General features: G+C 53.6%; 5 protein-coding genes across 5 annotated transcripts; 2 read left to right on the top strand and 3 right to left on the bottom strand.

Moving 5' to 3' along the window:
- Positions 1-339: 339 nt before the first annotated feature.
- Positions 340-2,268, bottom strand: Z520_08998 (uncharacterized protein; the record flags this gene model as incomplete). Its single annotated transcript, XM_016779494.1, has 2 exons — positions 340-2,020; positions 2,087-2,268. 2 exons carry the CDS (start codon positions 2,266-2,268, stop codon positions 340-342), a joined length of 1,863 nt encoding a protein of 620 aa, XP_016629604.1.
- A 937-nt stretch (positions 2,269-3,205) lies between these two features.
- Z520_08997 (uncharacterized protein) lies at positions 3,206-5,293 on the top strand (the record flags this gene model as incomplete). Its single annotated transcript, XM_016779493.1, has 1 exon — positions 3,206-5,293. One exon carries the CDS (start codon positions 3,206-3,208, stop codon positions 5,291-5,293), a length of 2,088 nt encoding a protein of 695 aa, XP_016629603.1.
- A 1,186-nt stretch (positions 5,294-6,479) lies between these two features.
- Z520_08996 (uncharacterized protein) lies at positions 6,480-8,063 on the bottom strand (the record flags this gene model as incomplete). Its single annotated transcript, XM_016779492.1, has 1 exon — positions 6,480-8,063. One exon carries the CDS (start codon positions 8,061-8,063, stop codon positions 6,480-6,482), a length of 1,584 nt encoding a protein of 527 aa, XP_016629602.1.
- A 686-nt stretch (positions 8,064-8,749) lies between these two features.
- Z520_08995 (uncharacterized protein) lies at positions 8,750-10,729 on the bottom strand (the record flags this gene model as incomplete). Its single annotated transcript, XM_016779491.1, has 1 exon — positions 8,750-10,729. One exon carries the CDS (start codon positions 10,727-10,729, stop codon positions 8,750-8,752), a length of 1,980 nt encoding a protein of 659 aa, XP_016629601.1.
- Positions 10,730-17,518: 6,789 nt separating this feature from the next.
- Z520_08994 (uncharacterized protein) lies at positions 17,519-21,346 on the top strand (the record flags this gene model as incomplete). Its single annotated transcript, XM_016779490.1, has 1 exon — positions 17,519-21,346. One exon carries the CDS (start codon positions 17,519-17,521, stop codon positions 21,344-21,346), a length of 3,828 nt encoding a protein of 1,275 aa, XP_016629600.1.
- Positions 21,347-21,372: the final 26 nt, after the last annotated feature.

Below are 21,372 nucleotides of genomic sequence, written 5' to 3'. Positions count from 1 at the left end.
GAGCCTGTAACTGGAACGGTGCTCCATAGAGACCCATACTTCCGCATCCTGCAACCTTCCCGATTGCTTTGCCGCAATGTGCCAGTGGATTGACATTGTTGTCGGGCAAATAGATGGATGAACCACCGGTGTCGTGAACTCTCTTGCCTAATGCGGACATATGCGCCAATGGTTGCATCAACACCAGCCCAACGGCATTTGCAGTCCAGCCACCGGCTATAAAAGCTTGTCTTTGGTGATAGGCACAACGATTACCCATATTCCCCGTTCTTTCAAAGTGTGGTTGCCGTACAAGGCGTTGGGGCCTAAAGATTCAAAGTGCTGATAATTGCGCAATCCTCAACCCAGCCCACTCCGCATCATGATAGGCAACACCTTTGCTTGCAGACTCTTGTAGATATCCAAAATGCCCACCATGCCGGCCCACTTTTTGGATAGGGTGTTTAACAAGATCAAGCACGTCCCAGAGATCTCATGGATTCCACTGAAGTCCACTGGGCCTTCTGCATCGCCACTGAGCTCTCTCGAAAAGCTCACGACCGGTAATCGTCCGTCGATCGCCAACAGACAGTGTGCCATGATAATTATAGTCGCTTGGTGGATATAGTGCGCCGAAATCATGGTGATAGGATACATCCCCCAAGGAGTGCCCTCGGCGCTGCGGAAGAGCTTGTTGTAGAATTCAACGACCTTGACGGCAGAGTGGTAGCTCTCGCGCGGTATGACTTCAGTAATCTCTGGCCCTAAAATAGAATCTTTGGTGGCCGCCAGTGCTCGTAATAACAGAGGCTGGAATAGGAAGCAGATGGAAGTATCAAAGCCCGACTCGCATGTCATGCTGCCCATGCCAGGCGTGGCCTCGATGAATTGTATTTCTCGCCGCCACGCCAACATGGATTCGACGGTTTGCTCATACCACATCCGGGGTAATGTTGGTGCAATCGCCGGGAGGTACAATTCGCGGAAGACTTCGGAGCGGAGATATGTCAGTCGGTAGTAGTGTGAAGTAAGAATAATCTGCAGCGTGTCTGGATCGGCCATCGCGGCTTCATTCAACGAGGCAGGATATTCAGCGGTGATGATTTCTTCTGTCAGATCCGAAGGCCGACCAAGATGCTGGCCCATCGTCCGCTCGATGCAATACAGTCCCCAGAATATGCCGCGACGCTTCTTGCGGCTTTTTTCGTCTTCGTATTCGTCGTTGGTCTCGGTATGATAGTTGAGCTCCACGCTCAAACGACAGGCGAAATCCAACAGCTTCCAGATGTCGCCTTTCCGTGGCTGAAACAAAGTAAACAGAATAAGGAGCAAAAGGGCTTGAAGTGCATCTGGAGACACATCTGAAGTCACCTCTTCAACACACTGCAGACCTTCGGAGTAGTAGGCCATGGATTCGGTGTCGTACACGGAGTGATGCCTCGCCTTATTCGCCGAGGCGATGGCACAGATCATGGCAACCCGGAAAAACTGATGTGCTTCCTTGCCAGTGAGATACTTGACATTTGACCCATGGTGGCGCAAATAGGTATCGATCTCGTAAGTCATGTCCTCGGGGTCGAAGAAGGTCATCAGGGTATTGGTGGTCGACATGTACAAGTTGGTGAGCATCACAATCTCAGCCCGCGACGGTGTAGCCCTGGGCTGTAACGGCTCGGCGACCTCTGTGCTCTGGGCATTGAGCCAGAACTCAGGCCCAGCATAGTCTGGGTGATGGACCATGGAACCCAGCTTGGACTGAGCATGCACGAGGACTTCCACCACCAAGGCATAAGGCGAGCTGCTGCCCAGGAACTGCCAACATGTGGGATTGGCATGTTCTATGATGAAATGCTTGTCGAATGAAAGGTCGCTGGTGTAAGTGCCCCAATCGTTGAGAGGAGGGTCGAGATTGGCGGATGTCGTCGACGTGTTCCGTTCATGGTGAGGGATTTTGAAGGCACTGAGCGGCTCATTTGTCCCATTGACAGATGCTTGAACGGCACGCAGGCGGCCCAGTCGGGTCAAGAGTGAATGGACGTAGCTTTCGGAGCAGAGTCAGGCTCCTTTTTCTGTGACGCAGGGGGGTTGGGGGAAGAGTCGCACTGACCTTCGCGGTAGAGTCTGTTGCAAGGCATGATCAAAAAAGGTGCACTCAGCTTTGCCCTTTTGACACAGACGACAGGCAGGCAGATTTGTGTCGCACTTTCTTCTCAGACGACGGCATCTTTGACAGGTGGGCAATAGACGTGTCAGATCTGCTTCGGAGATGGTCGCGTGGCCTATGTCCATGCTGTGTTATTGTGACCGACCAAGTCCGTTGTGGCGGGTATTCAAGCAGTATACAACCAAGGACATGTGCGCTTTGGTAACACAGCCTTGCAGCACAGACCCGAATTTGGGTTTCTAGACTTGTTTCAACCTTTAATCAACGTCCATCTCTTGTAGCCATCTCAAGGGAGGGAGAGGTGACGGGAGGAGGAGGAAGCGCATTAGCCGAGGTGGGAGGAGTCGAGAAGAAGAGGCAATTTTCAAGGTGCCTGCTCGCCTGGTACGATGACTATTCGCCGTCGACCGTCCAGTTGCCGGGATGCAGACCGGGGGCATCAATGGAGAGCATCAATGGGGAGGAGACAGGCTAGTGAAGCGGCGAGTTACTCGGTAGAGGGGAAGAATTGGGAAAAGAGAAAGAGGAAAGTGGGCAATTGGAGGGGTGTCAGTGGTTGAATTCTCATCATCAACTGCGTGTTCGGAGGCCCCCCCAGAGGCCAGTTGAGTCAGTCACCCACCAGCTGGTCAAGGTTGCGATAAGGGAAGCCAAGGGAAAATCACTTCCAGGGTGGCAGGGTCCCGCGCCCTGCGCCCTTGCACCTCCACCATCCACCTGGCAAGTGCCTAGATACCTACCTAGGTAGGGATCTATAAGCTATTACCTATCTCACCTATCTACCTGCATACGACTTCGCCTCCCGTGATTCGGCCGTTGAGTCAAGTCCATCCAGCCCAAGCCATCATCTCATCTCAACTCTCCTCCTCCTCCCCCATCAGCATCGTCATCCTACCATCAACAATACCACCATCACCGCCACATCACTACATTCATCGGCTATTGAATTATCTACGGTATATACCCGATGGGGTTGATGCGAGGGCCAACACCTTCCCTTCGCCCTTGCATAGCATCTGCCCTGTCAATGCCCTGAACAGCCACCCAATCCAGAGTCACACAATGACCGAATGTCGTCGGTCTGTCCTCTCTTGCGCCCGCTGTCGCAGGAGGAAAATCAAATGTGATCGAGCCATCCCTTGCGGTCAATGCATCGCCGCAAAGTCAGACTGTACTGGCTTCAGTTCCAAGGACCAAGATCCCACCATCCCCAGGAGCATCGTTCAGCATCTTGAATCCGAAATTGCAAAGGTCGAAGGCGAGCTCGCTCGCACTGGCCACCTGGAAGAACTCAATGCCTCGGACATTCTGGCAGGAATGCCTACCAACGACGGCATCCCCATTGAGGATCCCGCATTACCCATCATTGATCTCCCCATCACCAAGCCAGAGGACACGCCCAAATTGACGCTCAATGTCGATATCATCTCACCTCCAGCCGCGCCAAGAGACACGATTCGAGACGAAGTCATGAGTTGTGGAGAGTTGCAGGCCATGATTTTTGCCATCCTCCCCACAGGTCCAGGAATCACCGACCTCATCTCGAGAGTCCGCATGAGCCTGACGCCATCGACCGCTATAGCATCAGGATCCCCCAGAGAAGCGCGCAGAAAATCCATCTCACGGGCTAGCCATGAAGTCAGTTGTACCATGTTGAAATCGATCCCGACTCCCATTCTGCGTAGTCTCATCAAGAAATACATGACCAGGGTCTATCCTATTTACCCTGTTTTACATGCTCCCTCACTATGGCAGCAGCTCGAGCGAGTTATCAAGACTCTGCAAGATATGCCCGACAAACATCGTGCCGTTCCGCCGTCCTTTGATTTTCTCATCATATACCTCATGCTCTCTATCTCGGCTACATTGGGCAGTGCGCGAACAGGCCACGAGGCCAAGCACATGGTCTTCTCTGGATCTCTATTCGAGGAAGGTATTCAACATCTGTCCGACAAGGCCAAAATTCCCTCCGACCTCGCCGGCATCCAAGTCACGCTCATGGTCCTTCAGTACGCGTCTATCAACCCGCGCCTTGCCAACGTCTGGATGTTGACTGGGGCTGCCATGCGCGCATGCTTAGAACTCGGCCTTCACCGCGAAGCACCAGAAGCTCTAAACTTCGACCCGCTGACTCTCGATCTTCGACGCCGCCTCTTCTGGTCAGCCTATAATTTCGATCGTGCCATCTGTTCGGCACTACAGCGACCCCTCTCAATTCCGGACCAAACCATCGACGCTCATTTCCCTACCATCCTCGATGACAGGCATATCCACCCCACAGGTATCGACCCAACAGGGGCTGAAACCAAAATCCACATGTTACGATGGGTCCACTTCCGTCGCCTGCAGAGCGCGATGACTGAAGTGCATTTCCAGGGGAAGCCGCTCGATCCAGGTCAGTCATGGGAAGACTGGCTTGCCTCGATGGAGAGACGTCTCCAGGCGTGGTACGAAGACTACAACGACGGCCACGAGCTGACAGAATTCACGCTTGCACATGGCTTGACCAATCTGCACCGCCCGTCGCCCCGAGTGCCTTTGCCCGGGCCCAGGAGTCTAATGGTGGCGTTCGAAGCTGCTTGCTCCAGCGCCAAATGCCTGCGTGACCACATCCTGACAGGCTTCTATCGACGCTCATGGCTGATTGCCCATCACGTGCTTGAAAACAGTATGGTCGTTCTCTTCTGCCTTCGCCACGGCTTTGACGCCATCTCCTCACGGTTCAATGCGCAGCAAATCTTCGAAATGACAAAGGTCTTCACCGCGAACTTCCTCGCTTTGGCCGCCCAGGGATGGAACGAGGTGTCGAACTACGCGGGGGTTTATGAACGCCTTTTAGGGCCGCTATTGGAATCCGTGTTTTCGAATCGTCCGCCTTCGCTATCCTCCTTTGGTCCGGCGCAAGATGCAGAACTCACGCGTCTCCTCTACCCTGGGCCCGCCCAGTTGGACAAACTCCGCTTCGGTAGTCGTTCGGGCTTTGAGGGCGACGGGTTACCGAGTTTTGATGTCGGCACGTTGAACTGGGAGGAATTTAGCGTGAGCGACACCAGGTCGGCGAGTGCGGAGGGATTCGTGGCAGGATGGGATTTGTTTGATCCCAGTGCCGTGGGAAGTGGAGGGCATGATTTGGTCTTTGGTATGGCTTAGGAATGCCATCCAATTTTACCTCAACACGACCTAATGGAGAGCCTCGCAGCAGGGAGCGAGACGAGACTACCGAAAAGGGAAGTGATTCGAAAGTCCAACATCTATCAATGTTGTCTTTCGAAGAACGCCAGCCTGAAGGGCACGGGCACTGTGATTTCCCGTTGGGGTTGTGCTTCCCACCTTGTCGCCCAAGTCAGATTCGACCCACTCTCTCAGCAACATGGTCCCATCCTGATGGTCATCATTCGATGCGGCCGAATTGTTACAATATATCTGACGAGAGAGTTACGCCGAGTCTTCCTAGCTCAGCTAAGGCTCCCCAACAAACGCTTCCCTTGTGCCTGCCGAGGCCGAGGCTTTCTTGGGCCCATCCTCTCATCGCTCTACACTCAGCAAGACCCGAAATCGACTCATTAACTGCGGCACTGTTTCTTGTTCGAAAGGGTCACTTGCTGGGCTGACGCTAAGGGTTTGGGCCGCCGCCAGATCCTGGGACGGAAAAGAAGGCACGCGTCGGGGATTGATAAAAAGCGGGCCGGCCATTGAGTGAATCCGAACCCTTCTGCGGCCCCGCGATGTCCACGATGCCAAAAAATCGAAACGCTTTGAAGGGCGTTAATAAAGAAATCCAACACTCAAAAAGTGTCGCATCCCTGGAACTGATTGATGCTCAGCCCATCGCATGGTATGTTATGCACCTGGTCCTTTACCGACGGGAAATCTCATCGTACCAATTCTTGAAAAGCGCAGGCGGGGGGTATTTCGGGACCGCAAAGTCGATGGTATATCATGATACTGTTATGATGGGGATCAGGTTTTCAGCCAGATAGATGATGATGGTTTTGTGTTCTTTTTTTTTCGTGTATAGTAAGCGAGAAAAAAATCTACAGAGTTGTAGCTTTATTGCGAAATGGAATCAAAAAAGGCCATTCATTCAATTACCTACCTAGGTACAGAAACCGCACGCTGGTTCAAGAAGCCAGCCAGCTGCGGATGCCACGAGAAGAGAGACTCAGAGGGGGAAAATAAGGGAAAGATATGAAAATAAAACATCGGAAAAATCAAAAGGAAACTTGAGTAGGATCCTGGATTTGTGATCTGAGACATGAACGATATTCATATGGCCTGCTTCCTTCCTTCCTTGCCTGCTCTTTGATCGATTTGATTCAATCTCAACAGCCCGATTTTATTTATAGCTGGGAAATATCGCTTCGAGTCTCTGGATCAAAGCGTCCGGCACGGTCGCCTGCGTCTTCCCCTTGTTCGTTATCGTAGAGGTCTCGACACCGTTTGCACTCTTGCCAGCATCAGTGGTGAGCAACTCCCTCCAATTCTTCACATCGTGCAACTTGACTTCCTCATCGAGCACCAGCAGCTCCCCGTCTTTCTCTTCCGACTCTACTCGAGGTCCTTCTTCCATCTCCGTACCTGCAGATGATCTTTCCTGTTTTCCAAAATGTATTCGCCTCGTCGTCCAGACCACCTCGTTGTTTCCACCCTCACTCCGCTCCGAGTCGGGAACTGCAACTGGGCTTTGCACTGTCAACGATTTTAAGACGCCACGGTTCGCGGAGAGTATGATCTCGTGGTTCTCGAGCATGCCGCTTGCAAACTCGAACCGGGGCGTCTGTTCGAAAATCCAGCTCGGCGAGGTAAGCTCTTGCACGCCGGATGCTATTGCGGAATTGAACTCATTCGCACCGGCTGCGAGGGTGATCTCGTCTGTCCCGGGCTTGCGGGCCTCGCCACCTCCGTACATCTTCCAGAACTCCCTTGTGATCGCTTCTGTGATCTCTGCCCTGACCACCTCCCTCTCGTGCGGGTTGGGCGTCCATGCGAGGTTCCCAACTTTGCTGCGCACGCTCTCCACCCCCTTGGCACTGATGAGGCCCCGACCGGGACTTCTCAGCAACTCGGAGATTTTGTTCACGTACGGGCTGGAGTAAAGCAATGTACCGTGATGTAAGGCTCGGCCCCTGGTCAATTTGTACGCACTGCCGCTGACCTTCAACCACTCGGCTGCGCCTGGCTGTTGCATGACAATGTCGTTGCGCTCGTTGACCCGGACGGAGCCAAAGCTGTATCTCCCGCGAGGTACACCTGACGACGAGGATGTAGATGCAGATCTAGCACTCGCAAGGCTTTCAAGGCCCCGCACCACCATTTCAGCATGAGTGCTCCTCTTGAACGTCTTGGTGTTCGGGACGATAACGGAGTAGTTCAGGTTTCCCGAGTCATGAAACACAGTGCCGCCTCCGCTGCGGCGACGGACGAGGTCGATGGGCACGATCTCCGGCGGCACATTGTTCTGGTTGTGTGGAGACTTCAGCGAGGCTGTCCTCGACGTGTAGCTCTCGCCGCCTCTTTTTCCCACTGCCTGCTCTTCAACAGGCAGACCCTCTTGCAGCCTCTTGAGATCCGCTTCGAGCCATGGATTCTGATTGCGGCCGACGACCACACAGGGTCTGTGGGTGTAGAACAGGAGGATGTGTGAGTCAGGATGAGACTTGGTGAGCAGGAAGTGCTCGATCGAGAGATTGAGAAACGGGTTTTCCGAGGTCAGATGGAAGATGAAGGGGCCCGTCTCCTGCGCGATACGGGACAGCTCTTGAGGGCCCCATACTCGATTTGGGTTGTCGGTGCCGCTGTAAACCCAGCGACGACGGATTGCGGTCAGCAGGTTAGCCTGTGAAGCTTTCGTAGGTTTCGTAGGTGGGCCAAAGGCCGCCCTGGTCGACGAGGTCAGAAGCAGCCATGGAGCTGGCCGCATTGAACAAGCAAGCCAAGTCGAGAGCAGCGGGTCCCATAAGAGGGAGAATCAGTGAAGATCGAAAAGTGCATCGTTGCGGAGCATTAGCATCAGCCGAGCCTGCCTGCGGACGGAAGGTCAAGCGGACAATCGGAACATCGTCGGAGGCTCGGAGGTTCGGGGGTTCGGGGGACAGCAAGCAACAACCACACGTGACCTCTTCTTTCTCCTTTTCCTTAGTCAGCCAGGGCCATAAACGGAATGTCAATGCTGCATCACTGCATATCTACCTACCTAGGTGGGTAGGTAGTAGGCACGTGGTAGGGTATCAAGCTCGCAAGGTATCAAGTCGTACTTTGGGGCCAAACACACTCTTTGCTCTCTCTCCCTCTCCCTCTCCCTCTCCTCCTCTTCCCCTTCTGTTCCTCTTCCTCCTCCGTCTTCAAATTCCTCCGACCTGCATGGACAACTGGCACAAATGGCTTGGCGCCGATTCCCCTACAAAGTAAGTGCTCACCCTCGTCTCCTGCGCTCCTCCAAGTCTCTAGAACCGATTTGGCAAATAGTGCCGGCCAACCATGTCCGAAGTCGATTCCCCGTTGTGGCTGCAAATGCACAAATAGCACCGAAGCTAATGCATTTGCGCCATGGCTTCCAGACCTCGTTCTCAACCACAGAACTTTTCAGGAAAGCCAGAGGGCCCCGGATTAATCATCGTCTGCCCGCCGTTTGCCTGCAGACACCGACCCGCCAGCATCCTCCTCGACATCCAGAACGCCCAGATTCGTATCCGACCAGGGCTCTCGCCAGCTGGTGCCTGACGCAGTGTAGAGTCCCTGCCTGGCATCAGCCACCCGATGCGCTCTTCCAGATTCGATCTCTTGATGAAGTTTTTCCGAGTACAAAAATTGTCTCATCACTTTCTTCGTGTCCTCCCAACCCAACAATCCCATGTCGCTGGATTGACTTTGATACTGTTCGCGGAACCAGCGCTCGTCTGCAGTGCTCACGGGATGCACTTGCTCCGCTAATGATCCTACATACAGGGCCCACAATCGCAGCCGCCGGAATTGCGCAGCGTCATCCTCTGAGACGCTCTCCGTCAGCTTCGTCCGTAGATCGGTCAGGAGCTTGAGCCCAAATCGCACCGGCTCCGGTGATCCCAGGAACATGGCCGTCATCAACGCCGTCGCAACGCAAGTGTAAGCCTGTGTCAGCGGCCGCTGGAACAGGTGAGGATAGATGGCTACATTCACGTAATGATCTGCCAGACGCGAGATACAGTCGAACTTGCGCAGTTGCTTCCATCTCAGCAGCTGATCATCGCTCGGGACATCGTGAATCTGGGTGTAGTCATGCGCTTTGAAAAGTTCCCGCAAGTCGGTAATGACCGCTTTCATAAGAGCATGCTCGACCAGCGGATCGATGGTGGCGGCGTGGTCTCCGAAAACCCCTGCGGACAGCAAGCGGGCCTTCCAAGGCTGACTTAAGGGCCCAGGTGTCCACTCCGAAGCAGGAAAAAGCGGGCGAGTTTCGTACTTGAGAGCAAAGTAGCAATCGCAGGAGAGGAGATCCTCACGGAACCAGGCATCCATCAGGATGACCCCGCCCGCCGCGTTGACGAGGTTTCGCAGCATCTTGAGGTGCATGCGCGCGACCGAGGTGTTGTCAACAAGTGTTTCGGACGAAAAGAGCTTCAGTATGGCTTTGAGGGTTACCAGGTCTTGCGTTCCAGGGCGAGCCACTCGCTGCCTCAGCTCTGTCATCGCCTGATCCTGAAAGTATCGGGATTGGTATGCAAGACTCTCGTCCTCAGTCAGGACGGCCATGGCAGCAGCGAGAAGGCTTAGATATGCATTGGCGTGACAGACGTCCTGGTTGATCAGAGCTGCATCGTCCCAACTCCTGGCGATCTCGTATGAGCCCTCGTCCTTGTCCGATTCTCTGGGCCAGCTTTGGGGAATGAACACTTCATAGGCGAATGCAATTAGGTTGTTCACCAGCGGAGTCATTGATAAGGAAGTCGCCTCGAATGGGCTTGTACCGGGGTCTAGTGGCCTGTTGAGCGAAGCCAATATGGACGTAGGATCATCCTCAACCATGCTCGAACGCGTCGATGGCGTTGATGTAGTTGACGTTGGCAGTCCGCTACTGGACGCTTGACCGGAGCTGATACCAGGATAGCCAAGCTGAAGGGGTTGCTCGGCCGTCCATGGGTCAAATTCAAACGGAGTCGTCGGGGGAATGGCTCTCGACTGTGCGGCGCGTGTTAACCGCGCCCTCTTGTTAGGATGCTCAGATGAAACTGGACGTACAGACTGTGTTTGCGGCAGCGATGGCACCGGCTGCTGCGCTGGCGGCTGCTGCGGCGCGAAAGAGGGTTTTGGCTGTTGTGGCTGTTGAGAAGGAGGGGAAAGTGGCCCCACGGGAACATTGGCAGACGCTCGTAGCTTTTTCGCTTGCTCTTGCTTCTTCCAACGCTCATAGCGGTTCATCACATGCCAGGATACGGCGGCATTGTGGTCTTTGGAGTCAATGTTGCCGGCGTCCTTGTTGACGAAGGAGAATTCGCCCTTGAAGGGGGCTGGCTGATCGGGTGAACGCTTGTCCTTAGACATGGATCTTTGATATAGCTGACGGGCGATGTCGTCCACCAGGGAATGCTGATACACGAGAGTAGTAGCCATCTTTCCGGCAGAGCGTCAACCCGGCTGTTTTGAAGGAGAGGGTCCATGATGAAGACGGGCGAGAAGGCAGTAGGCCGTTCTATAACGATTTCCAAATACTTAGCTGAGCATTTGGATTGCGATGGAAGCTATCGCAGATCTTCAAAAGGCCTCAGGTCCAGACACGAGGCGGCCAATCCTGGAGCAATGCTGTTAGGACTAACCCATAATTGCAGGGCAGCTTTGCAATTCTATTGGAGGCTGGCCGGGGTTTCAGGAGAAGCTTGAATGCGATCTTGAGTTTGATGGTCCATGGACGGCCTCTTTTTTTCTCGGAAGAAGCACCAGCTGATGCCCGCGCACCGCGCCTAAGGCCCGGAAAGACAAGCGTCGTTCTTGATGGAGTAAGTCGTATCATGTTTCCAGTGGGTGCCAGGCATGGTGCCAGGATATCTCGAGCAAATGACATAAGCACCTTTTCCCACGGAAAATGCGCCGACACACCTAGGGTGCTCGCAGTCCCATGGGAATCCAAATCCACGCTCGGCTCGAACCGTGGTGTTTTCGTTCGTGTTACGCCGCCGAGGGGATCGGGCGGATACGAGCGCCAGGAGGAAGTTATGGATGGTAGTGGATGGTAGTGGATGGTAGTGGATGGTAGTGGATGGTAGATGGTGTGCCATGTCTGCGCCGCAATGGCTTAAGTCAGACCCTCGTCATTCTCTTCAATCAACCCGGTAGTCCGCTTTCCTGAGAAGGGATAGTGGTGCCCTTAGCCCAATGTTCATTCTGTAATCAATCAGAATTAGCTAAGCCAGAGAGGAGGAAGCGTAGAGAAGCGACAACGAAAGAGAAGAGAGGGGCCGTGTTGACTAACCCGATCCTCGAGCCATTTGAATGTGCCGAAGCTACGCCGTCGGTCGTTGGTCTTTGTAATTGCACACTGCGTCCGTAGCAGCGGATGACCAATTCCCCGGGTTAACAGCACGGAAAAAGCATGGCAAGAGACTGGGGTTGTCGGCTGCCAACCCAACCCTCTAGTCGGCTGCCGTTTTCGCGAACAGTTCCTGCTCTTTACTGGATTGACTGTAGTCTGTAGACCCCGCGAAATGCCAATCTCAAATGACCTCGTTGGGTGTTTTTTCGGTCGATTGTCGCGCAGAGGAACAGTACTGAAAGGGCTGGATAGCTTGGCTGCGGTGGTCAATTTTCGGGTCGGCGGTTCCAAGGGGTCTTGATGATTTCAGTTTGCCCGCCAGGGCTCACTCCGTACAAGGACTTTTGTGGTCCGTGAGGCTGCGCACGCAGCTCATCCGTCTTGGACGTGGTGACTAGGTCCTTCATCGGCGCAGTCGCAAGGTCGGGCCTCGAATACCTCGAGATCACGATGACGTCGCCCGCATTCGAGGTTTGAGCCCAACGATTCTGCAAGGCGCAGATGCTGCAGGCGAGAGTACAGGTTGACCGAAAACTGAGCAGCTCTCAACCAAGGAATCTCCGGTCAAGGCCTGCAGTTGTGATACAATTGACAAGTCTGAAGGACGGCGCATTCTCTCCGCCGCTGGTAGGAGTTTTCCTCTGAGCGAGGTTTTGTAGACTCGCGACAAAAGAGTGTCTCTATCACGGCCAGATGAGTGGGTCTATTATATAGCCCTGAGCAATACCCCAATTGGGAATGCTGCCTGAATGTCTTTGTAATGCCACTGCACCAGATCGAGACACGAACAGGCTACAGACCTCTCCAGCAGGGAAAACAACAGCGCCTCTAACCAGACCGGGTCCGTACGCCGGGTGGAATTTGTCAGGAGCCCAGTACGAGCAATCGCGAGGCTCAGTCAAGCAACACGGTCCGGCTCCCCAGAGGCCACAACGCGCCCAAAAAAGGACACACCTCCTGCTATTTAGTATGAGGGGGGCATTTCCGAGCCCGATTTCCTTGGCCTCCAGCGGCATTGGATTCATCTGGCTTGAAAGCGAAAAGATGGGTGCAGTTGTGGTTCGGCCATTGTCGTGTTTGGAATATGCCCTGAGCGTGCCATTGGCACCGCTTACAGCATGGAATAAGCCACACCGCAGCCTGCACTATTGACATCTGGCTTGGTCGAGAAACTTGTCCATGGGTGAACTCCCGAAGATGAACGGAGTCCCCTGGCTCGTCTGGAAACAGTCGACTGCCGCTGCCCCCAAAGCGACCCTCATATTGCTGTCGGTCACCGGGAGGTGGTCACGTCGGCCAATTGCGTCCAACCACAGAGGCCGAGGAGCAAATGCCTGCCATTCTCAGAAGACAAGATATTGCCCAGATTAGACTAGTATACCATCTCCACATCGAACTCCCCAAATCAGGAAAGGCATCGCTATGTGATATAGTGGTGCAATAGATGCGAGGGTAACAAGCTTGAGATGGTGATCGGACGGCATGTAAGCTGGGGGAATCTCGTGAACTTCAGTCACAAAATCGTAGGACAGCAGATGAACTTTGCGAATTGATAGATATCTCCAATTCGTTCTGCTGCGTCTTCTTCGCACGGAGGGCAACCTGGCAGTCACTAGGTCACATCCAAGGAGAAAGGCATTGTCGCATAGAAGGTTGCTGCAAGTATATGGGAGAAAGCTGGCCTTGGGGAAGTCAACATTGAATGCAATTCAGGGCTTCGTAATGGCTTCGACCTGATGAGGCAGGCCAAAACAGAAGGCGAATTGAGACAACTGTATGCTTCAATCCAGACGATTTCCCTTCGATCATATCACCAACAGCTTGGTCACCTACCAGCAACAGTCATCGTTTGGCGACCTTCAGTCTCACGGCAGCTGGACAGCTTCTAGAATGTTAACGGTCTAGAATGTTAACGGCAGTCGAGAACCTCAGCGGAGTGGCAGCGGAGAAAGAATGCCATAATCTGGAAAAGGGACGCTGACACGTGCTGGAACCACACGAACAGCCTGCCAACTTGAAACAAAGGATCAAAGCCACTAAATTTAAAGTGTGAGCGGTTCGGGGATGGCTTTAGGGAGGCATAATGATGCGCATAAGGCGGCTGTCATATCCGCAGTGGCGCTTGTGGAGCGTGTCAGGCAGAATCCCTGTGGCTGATCGAGAGCCCAAGGAATCCATGCAGTCCATCTCTTCCTCTTGCAATAACTCCTACCAATATGTTTTGGGAGGGTGCAACCCTGATAGCCAGCAGGGATTCGTCCGCGGAAGCAAAACCTTGGTGTGCGCAAAAACTTATCAATGTCCATATCATGGCAACATGTAGATGTTACTCTTCTTACTCGCCACCCTTTTTATCGTGTTCGATTGGGCAGAAGAGGCCACTGCTGAAGGCTCTCGAGGTGGCATGACTCGTGAAATAGTGGATGACCACTGCAGTGGGTGCCAGTTTGGCTTGAGACGGCTTCGCCAAACAAGATGCCGAACTGTGCCGCACAGGGGATGGAGCCGAAGGTCCGTCCGAGGTTGGGATCAGACACAAGGTGGTGGCGGAAAGAATACTAGAGTACAGCGAAATCGCCAGAAATGCGGGGGATCTCTCATCAACCGCCAGCAACTTGCTGGGCGCTACCGTCGAGACTAGTTGTAGGAGTGTGAGATGGGTTGGGTGCGTGCCAGATTACCATAGCTGGCGGGTTCACAGAAGTATTCCGGATTCGCAGACAAGTAAATCAGATGTACCTCGTAGGGTAGAGGCATATTGGCTCCGGAGACTCCTTCGGCTGTTTTTTGTCAGTTCCATTTTGCACTGACGCAGAGGAGCAACTTCTGATAGAAGTGGTCTGTTTGCGCGTTGATGCACTAAATTATCTCTCCCAAAGAGTAGTAGCCGGGCTACCAGGAGGTGTCCACCCTCGCTGTTATTTCAGGGAAGGGTATAATCCGACTCCTTCTAGTAAAGAGGAAGCAATCACAGTGATTGGGACGGCATTTTCCAGCTTGAAGCACATGGAACCAAGCTGATCCACCTGTATGTGGACCTTGTGAATACAAAGTCCACCATCGGTGGAGGCGCTGGTTAGTTTTCCGGCGAAGGAGAAGTTCGTCTTCTTGAGGCAAATCCCCACCTCAGTGCGTGGTGGCAACGGTCGGAGCCTGACACATGTCTGCTGAGAAGGATTTAAACGGCCTTTGATTCGAGTTCACTTTGCCATGTTCTGCGTCCCGGTAGGCACCCTCAACTCGTTTAGAATGATGGGTGTCCAAGATGGACGAAAAGTGAGCCCTGAGACGTGTGGTTGGTAGGAACCCTGACAGTGCTGGATGCGAACAGGCAAGGGGGCTAGTTCCGGCAGTGTGCGCTAACCCATGGGTAGTCCTCCGCTGATCTCAAACGATCGCGACGATCGCATGCTCAAGGTTTGCACGGTCGAACTGGGAGCATGTGAAAGGTTCGGAGCCAAACCATGGGGATTCGTGTCGTTCTTGTTCGCACCATAGCCAACCACACCAGTTGAGGGCTCAGCTACTGTCGTTTGCCTCGAACTGTCACCATCAACACAAGCAGCATCAGGCTCCTAGGGATTTGTGGTGACGTTGCCAGAACGGCAGGGCCAAAGTCTGTTGTTAGGGTGCCTCTAGTAGTCAGAGCGGGCAGCAGCGGTAGGATTTGTTGGCTCAATGTGGCTTTCTCCTAGTTTCCGTGCTTCTTCTCGGCGGCAGATTCCATTCGCTATTCAGGCCTTGATCCCCAACCAGTTTGAGGAATGGTATGTTGAGCCCTGACATAACTTTCTGCACCCTTCTCCACACTTTTTGCTGGCCGTCATTCCTCGTACTCTGGCAGCCAGGAACGGCACGCGCCCAACATTCAGTCGCAAAGTGCTCTGTTTGCGATATCCATAGAGGGAACACGGAGGTCCCTCCATGTGCATGCAATTACTGCTTCTCCGTCTTGGAGTGCTGTAGAAAGGCACAAGAGCGTTGCTGATGGAGAGTACGGCATTCCGACATCATGTTCGATGTTTTGAGGGGAACGCATATGCACTGTGGACCACCAAAACAGGGTGCTTTAGGCCACCACGTACTCGGTAGACGAGCTGGCTCTGTCTAACAGGGTCAAACCACGCAGAATACAATCTGAATTTGATCAGAAGGGTCTGGATCCGTACTGGGTCAACCACTACCTCGTATTCATACTGCGTAGGTGGTCTGGAGATAGTTGTGGCGACTGCGCGTGTCCCAAAGCATCGCCTTGACGATAAGCCAAAGGACCCCAACTCGTTCTGTCAGTGCAGTCAGGCAAGGTGTATGCAGATTCATGCTGCAGTCTGCATGAGCTGCGAGTGCATCAGGGAGACGGCTGAATTGTCAACCTGCAGAATCGAGAACGTGTAACCCTTTCACGGGCGCAGAGAAAGCCCCGACGTGCCGGGGGTGAGAGATTTTTACTTTCCAACCAGCGTCATTGTCATGAACGAGTTTCTGTCTCGCACTGTAGATTCTTTGACTCCCTTGCACCTGGGGCCATTCTCTGCACCTTTTCCAAACTTGACACCTCTGGTCCCCTTGATCCTGAATGCGTGCGAAAGCGACCCAGGCTAGCTAGGATTATGCGAGTGATGCCCTGTCGCGGTGGGTGAGAGTAGCAAGGATGTAGAGGGACCAAGGGCCGTAGCGACGCAGGCGTCAAGTAGTGGCTTGTTCGTGGAGAGATGGACCATGGTGGCTGTCTGAGGCATGCCACTTTGGCGAGCAAACAATCCCAATCCCCGTCGTCTCCGTTCTGTTTTCGCCTCAGCTCCTTGTCTTTCTCTTGAGCCTTTCCTGCTTCCCTTCCGCAATATGGTTGTTGCTGGTGCACGGTCGGGTTTGTCGAGCTGTGAAGAGAGAGCGGCCCGCAGGCGACTTTCCTCTTGCTGTGGTGGCTGTCGGCAAAAAGTCTAGCTCCAGTCCATTTGCTGCCCACCACCCAGCGTGCCCAGACGTAACTAGGCCTGGGGCCACCAGCCCTGAATAGGCACTGAGATGCCGGCTAGGCATTATGTCCGGCCTCCACTGTGCATCAGTTGAAGCGCACTGGGCACTCACTGGCACTGATGATCCCACCAAAAGTAGCCCACCCCCTCCCTGGGCCCTCCGTCATCTTTTTGGCGGCACACCACTGCACTTGCTGGGTGCTTGGGCTGCTGTTGCTCGCTAGGTGGCTAGTTATCGTCCCCATCCGCAATCCAACAGACTCACCCACTGATCAGACTGATTGACACACTGACCTGACTGACTGACGATCAAACTGCCACTCGCAACACCCACTCTCTTCTTGTTCTTCCACAATCCTTTTCCTTTGTACCTCGCACATATCTCTTGAACAACTCTCTGTTTCATCCCATTGAGCAGTCTACTTCGACCACTTGTCGGGTTACCACACATTGTCCGCGCCCTCTGCATCCATTAGCGGGCTGTCGATAATGAGAGCGTCACTCATCCGCCTCCTCACCCCTCCCCGACACTAATTCGAGGCCCTCGCACCCACGACTCGAAGAGACATATCCTCCTTCCCTGGGTAGCCAGAGCTTGCAAGATCAGTCGAAGGGTCTTTCGCCCAGGATTTTGGGTTTGCCCATAACTGAAGTCGGCCTCGAACCACACACTTCCCTCTTCAGAAATTTGCCTGCCTGAGGCAGGTGTCTGAGGGGGAATACCTTGGTGTTCTGGGGGCATACAAGAGTTCAGATGGCAGTCACAAATGTTTGCCAAAGGGCTGGTGCTTGAGTAGAGGCGCTGTCGGCTGAAGTTTGAGACTGTTCTCTGCACAGTTTCTCCATGTCCAGCGCCCTCTTGACGGGACAAAAGTTTTTACGATTGATCTTGAAGCAATGCCAGACAACAACGTCGGCATAAAATGGGCTCCTGATCTGCAGCGAGCCTCTCACGGTGTAAACACTGTTGGACACGTCAGGGACACTGAGAGGGATAGTGGGACCGGTCTCAACGACGAACTGGCGGAAGACTTATCTCAAAGTCTCGGCACAGAATCCGACACTCAACGAAATACTCCTACCGCTCTTTCTGCTCAACGTCCGTCCGAACCAGTGGATGAGGATGTGTTCCATGAGCTAAACTGGAATTCTAAGTATGGGATCGCCGCGTCGCCTGGGTTTGCCCCGCTCAAGTCCCAGCAATCCCTTCCGTCGTCGACCCAGAATTCTTCAAGTTCATTGAAGGCTCTCGCCGAGCGCGACGCCGAGACGTCGCCTAGTTCAGCGGCTTCACTCGTCCACCGCGCCCTGTCGACCAAATCCTCATACGGCCAAATTCGTGGCCGTCGTCCATCTCATTCTAAATCATTCTCTACTTCCTTTTCAAACTCGAATCGTCTTTCCAACAACGAACACCCAACCTATCCTATCCAGTCATTTGAAGCACTTCAAGCTCAGTTCCATGCCCCACGGCCAGCGCGGCCTCTCCGCACGAGAAGCTCGCATCCGGCTCAAAATCTCCTGTACAACGAAATGTCCACGTGGACCAGACAAGGCCGCGAACGACATTCACCAAACACTCAAACCGCAATGACTGCAGACAATACTCCAATGTCGAGTCCAGGCCTTCTCCATTCAGGCGACCGCGTACCCTCAGCCTCGTCACTCAGCGACGCCGACCGTCAACCACACCATCTTCAACCTCCTAAGGAAACCCACACTGTCGAAATCGATCATGATCACTTCTCCGGTAACAAGTTTGTCAACAACTACGAGATCATCGAGGAGATAGGACGTGGAGAACATGGAAAAGTCAAACTCGGCAGAGACGTCGAGAGAGGTACCGTTGTTGCCGTGAAAATCGTCCCAAGATACTCTGGCAAGCGGCGACTTGGCCGTCTAGGAGCTCCAGAAGATCGGACCAAGCGCGAGGTAGCCATTCTGAAAAAGGCAAGGCATCCAAATGTCGTGAGTCTCTTGGAGGTCATTGATGACCCCAACAAAAACAAGGTCTACCTCATTCTCGAATACGTCGAAAAGGGTGAAATCAAGTGGAGGAAACCAGGGGTGCGCGAGATCCTGGCAGTAAATAATACCAGATTCGAGCAAGAGAGAGCAGGGGTCGACCTTCCTCTTGAACCAACAGAAAGGGACCTTTTCAGTGTCGGTCAAGCCAGACGACGCCATGAGCTTCAAGACAGAGCGCGTGCCCTAAACACGAACCCAACCCCCAACTGGAGCCTCGAGCATGGAGGTGAGGATGAAGAAGAGGATGAAGAAATAGCCGAGATTTCTCGTTCTGCGTCCCGACAGTTCTACGAGTCCAGCCATCCCAGCAGAACCAGTTCTCATGATGAGTACGTGGAAGGGGCACTAGCGGGTAGCATGTATGGCGCTTATGCTCCAGACGCCTATCGCGGTCGGACTTTCAGCATCGCCGCCAGCGTTGGCGCGCTCTCTCACATGTCATCTGAGTGGAATTTCGACGAGACCGACGACGAGCACGCTTATGTTCCTGCTTTGACGCTGGAGGAAGCTCGTCGAGCCTTTCGAGACACGCTTTCCGGCCTTCAATTTCTGCACTTCATTGGCATCATCCACCGTGATATCAAACCAGCAAATCTTTTGGTCACAGGCAATGGGACTGTCAAAATATCTGACTTCGGCGTCTCGTACCTCGGTCATCCTAAGGATCCTGAGGATCCTGACTATAAATTGACTGAGAAGGATGTCTCTGCCTTGGACGATGAAAAAGAACTAGCAAGATCGGTCGGGACGCCTGCTTTCTGGGCTCCTGAACTTTGCTATGAAGATCCATCTATGTTTGAAGAAAAGGAAGGCCCGAAAATCACGGGCGCACTGGACCTTTGGGCTTTGGGAATCACACTTTACTGTATGGTTTACGCCCGCTTGCCATTCTATGCCAGTGAAACTATGGGACTCCACGAAGCAGTGTGCAGGACGGAGGTCTTTCTCCCAAAAACTCGACTTGTGCCTGTTGACACGTCTCAAGACAAGCCAACCTCCGAGGTGCCAAATTCGATCAATAGTAACAAAAGACTAGACTATGAACTCAAATTCGAGGTCGTCCCTGATGCAGTACGCAACCTGATTCGTCAGCTCCTGATCAAGGACCCTGCGAAGAGAATGACGATCGAACAGGCCAAGAAACATGAATGGGTTGTCGAGGGCTTGCAAGATCCGTCAGGGTGGATCAAAGGTCCTGACTTGGAGAAGGACAGCAAAAAGAAAATTCTGGATGTCGACGAAAGGGAGATGTCGCACGCTGTTGTTAGGAGAAATATCATTGAGCGCGCTCTCAGCACGGCTGGTCGCCTCGCCGGCAATCTGCTTGGAAGAAGCAATACGCGGAAGCGTGCTCCCAGTACAGCAACGTCGGCCAGCCACTCGAGCGACTCCATTGCCTCGCCTGCAGGCTCCAGTGCGAGTACTGTTGGAAGGGCCGAGCGAGATAAGATTCGCGATACGCGTCGAGCTAGTCTGCGTGGCGACGAACTTCTGACGGCTTTGAAAACTTCGAGAGAAACCACCGAGCACCCATTGGCACAAAGTCAAACTGCCAGCCCTGACTCAGCCGTGCAGGAAAATTATTTCAGCGAGTCGTTCTCAACCCAAAAAGCTGCGTCGTCGGCTTGCACTCCAATAGCCGTACGTGATGAACGACCTCCTGCTCCTGACAGAGCAACCTCGACTGTATCCACTGCCGACTCTGTCAAGACAATCAGAGCTTCGCAAATGCAGCGATTGCCTTTACCATCGTCGGGCTTAGCCCGTGACGAACGACCTGTCTCCCTTGACAGAGGATTCAGAGCCAGGGTCGATGGGCTTTGGGAGGGAACTGCAAAGACTTTGGCGCGTATTGGGAGTCGAGAACGACGTGCCCCGCGAGATGACCGGTCACCAACATCCAGTCGACATTCATCCGAAAGTGACGCCCGAGCAGAACCCAGCATCGCCATGAGCACGGCTTCGGCTGCAGGTGCCATCGAACCACCTGATGTCCTTCGTGATGCCGCTCTGAACATTGACCAGAACGCCTCTCCGCCGACGCCACATGTAATGACTCAGGGTGAAATGACCCACGGTGATCATCGAACGTCATTTCAAGCACCGACATCGAGCCAAGATGCATTTGAACAAGCTCAAGAAGTCAATCAACGGCGTCATCTACAGGAGCTGAATTCTCAATTTGAAGCAGCCATTGAGGCTATGTCGAAGCCACAAAGTCTCGTGACCGACGAATGCCCTCCTTCTCCAGATGACATTGCCTTCCTCGAGAAACAGCGCACACAAGTCTTAGGTGAACCATCAGCGTTCTCGCTCGGCTCAAATGCCATTCAAGGAGGACCGTCTGCAAGCACCATCGCCTCGTCCCTAGACGGGTATGGAGCCAGCAGTGTGTCGCAGAGCATGTCAAATCCGAGTATTGGGGTCATCTCTGGTGCTTCTTCGCCCCCAGGAGAAGGCTTCTTGGGCTCGGCATCCACGGAAACGGCTAGAGATATGCCTGCCCTCGGCAAAGAGCCACTCCCTGAATTCATGCGGACTGCGGACACAATCACCAAACACGGCCGCCCTGCACAGATTGCGACCGGCCCGTCGCTTGAGCAATGGCAGAATAGAACCCACGACGATGACCACGACGGCGACGACGACTCCGACGACGGAATGATGATGCCGGCTTCTACAAGCAAGAAATTTTAATGTTCTCCCCATTGAGGGAAATCCAG

This window comes from Fonsecaea multimorphosa, assembly GCF_000836435.1.
Source record: "Fonsecaea multimorphosa CBS 102226 unplaced genomic scaffold supercont1.21, whole genome shotgun sequence".
NCBI lineage: Eukaryota > Fungi > Ascomycota > Eurotiomycetes > Chaetothyriales > Herpotrichiellaceae > Fonsecaea > Fonsecaea multimorphosa.
This window is presented reverse-complemented; position numbering and strand designations above follow the sequence as displayed.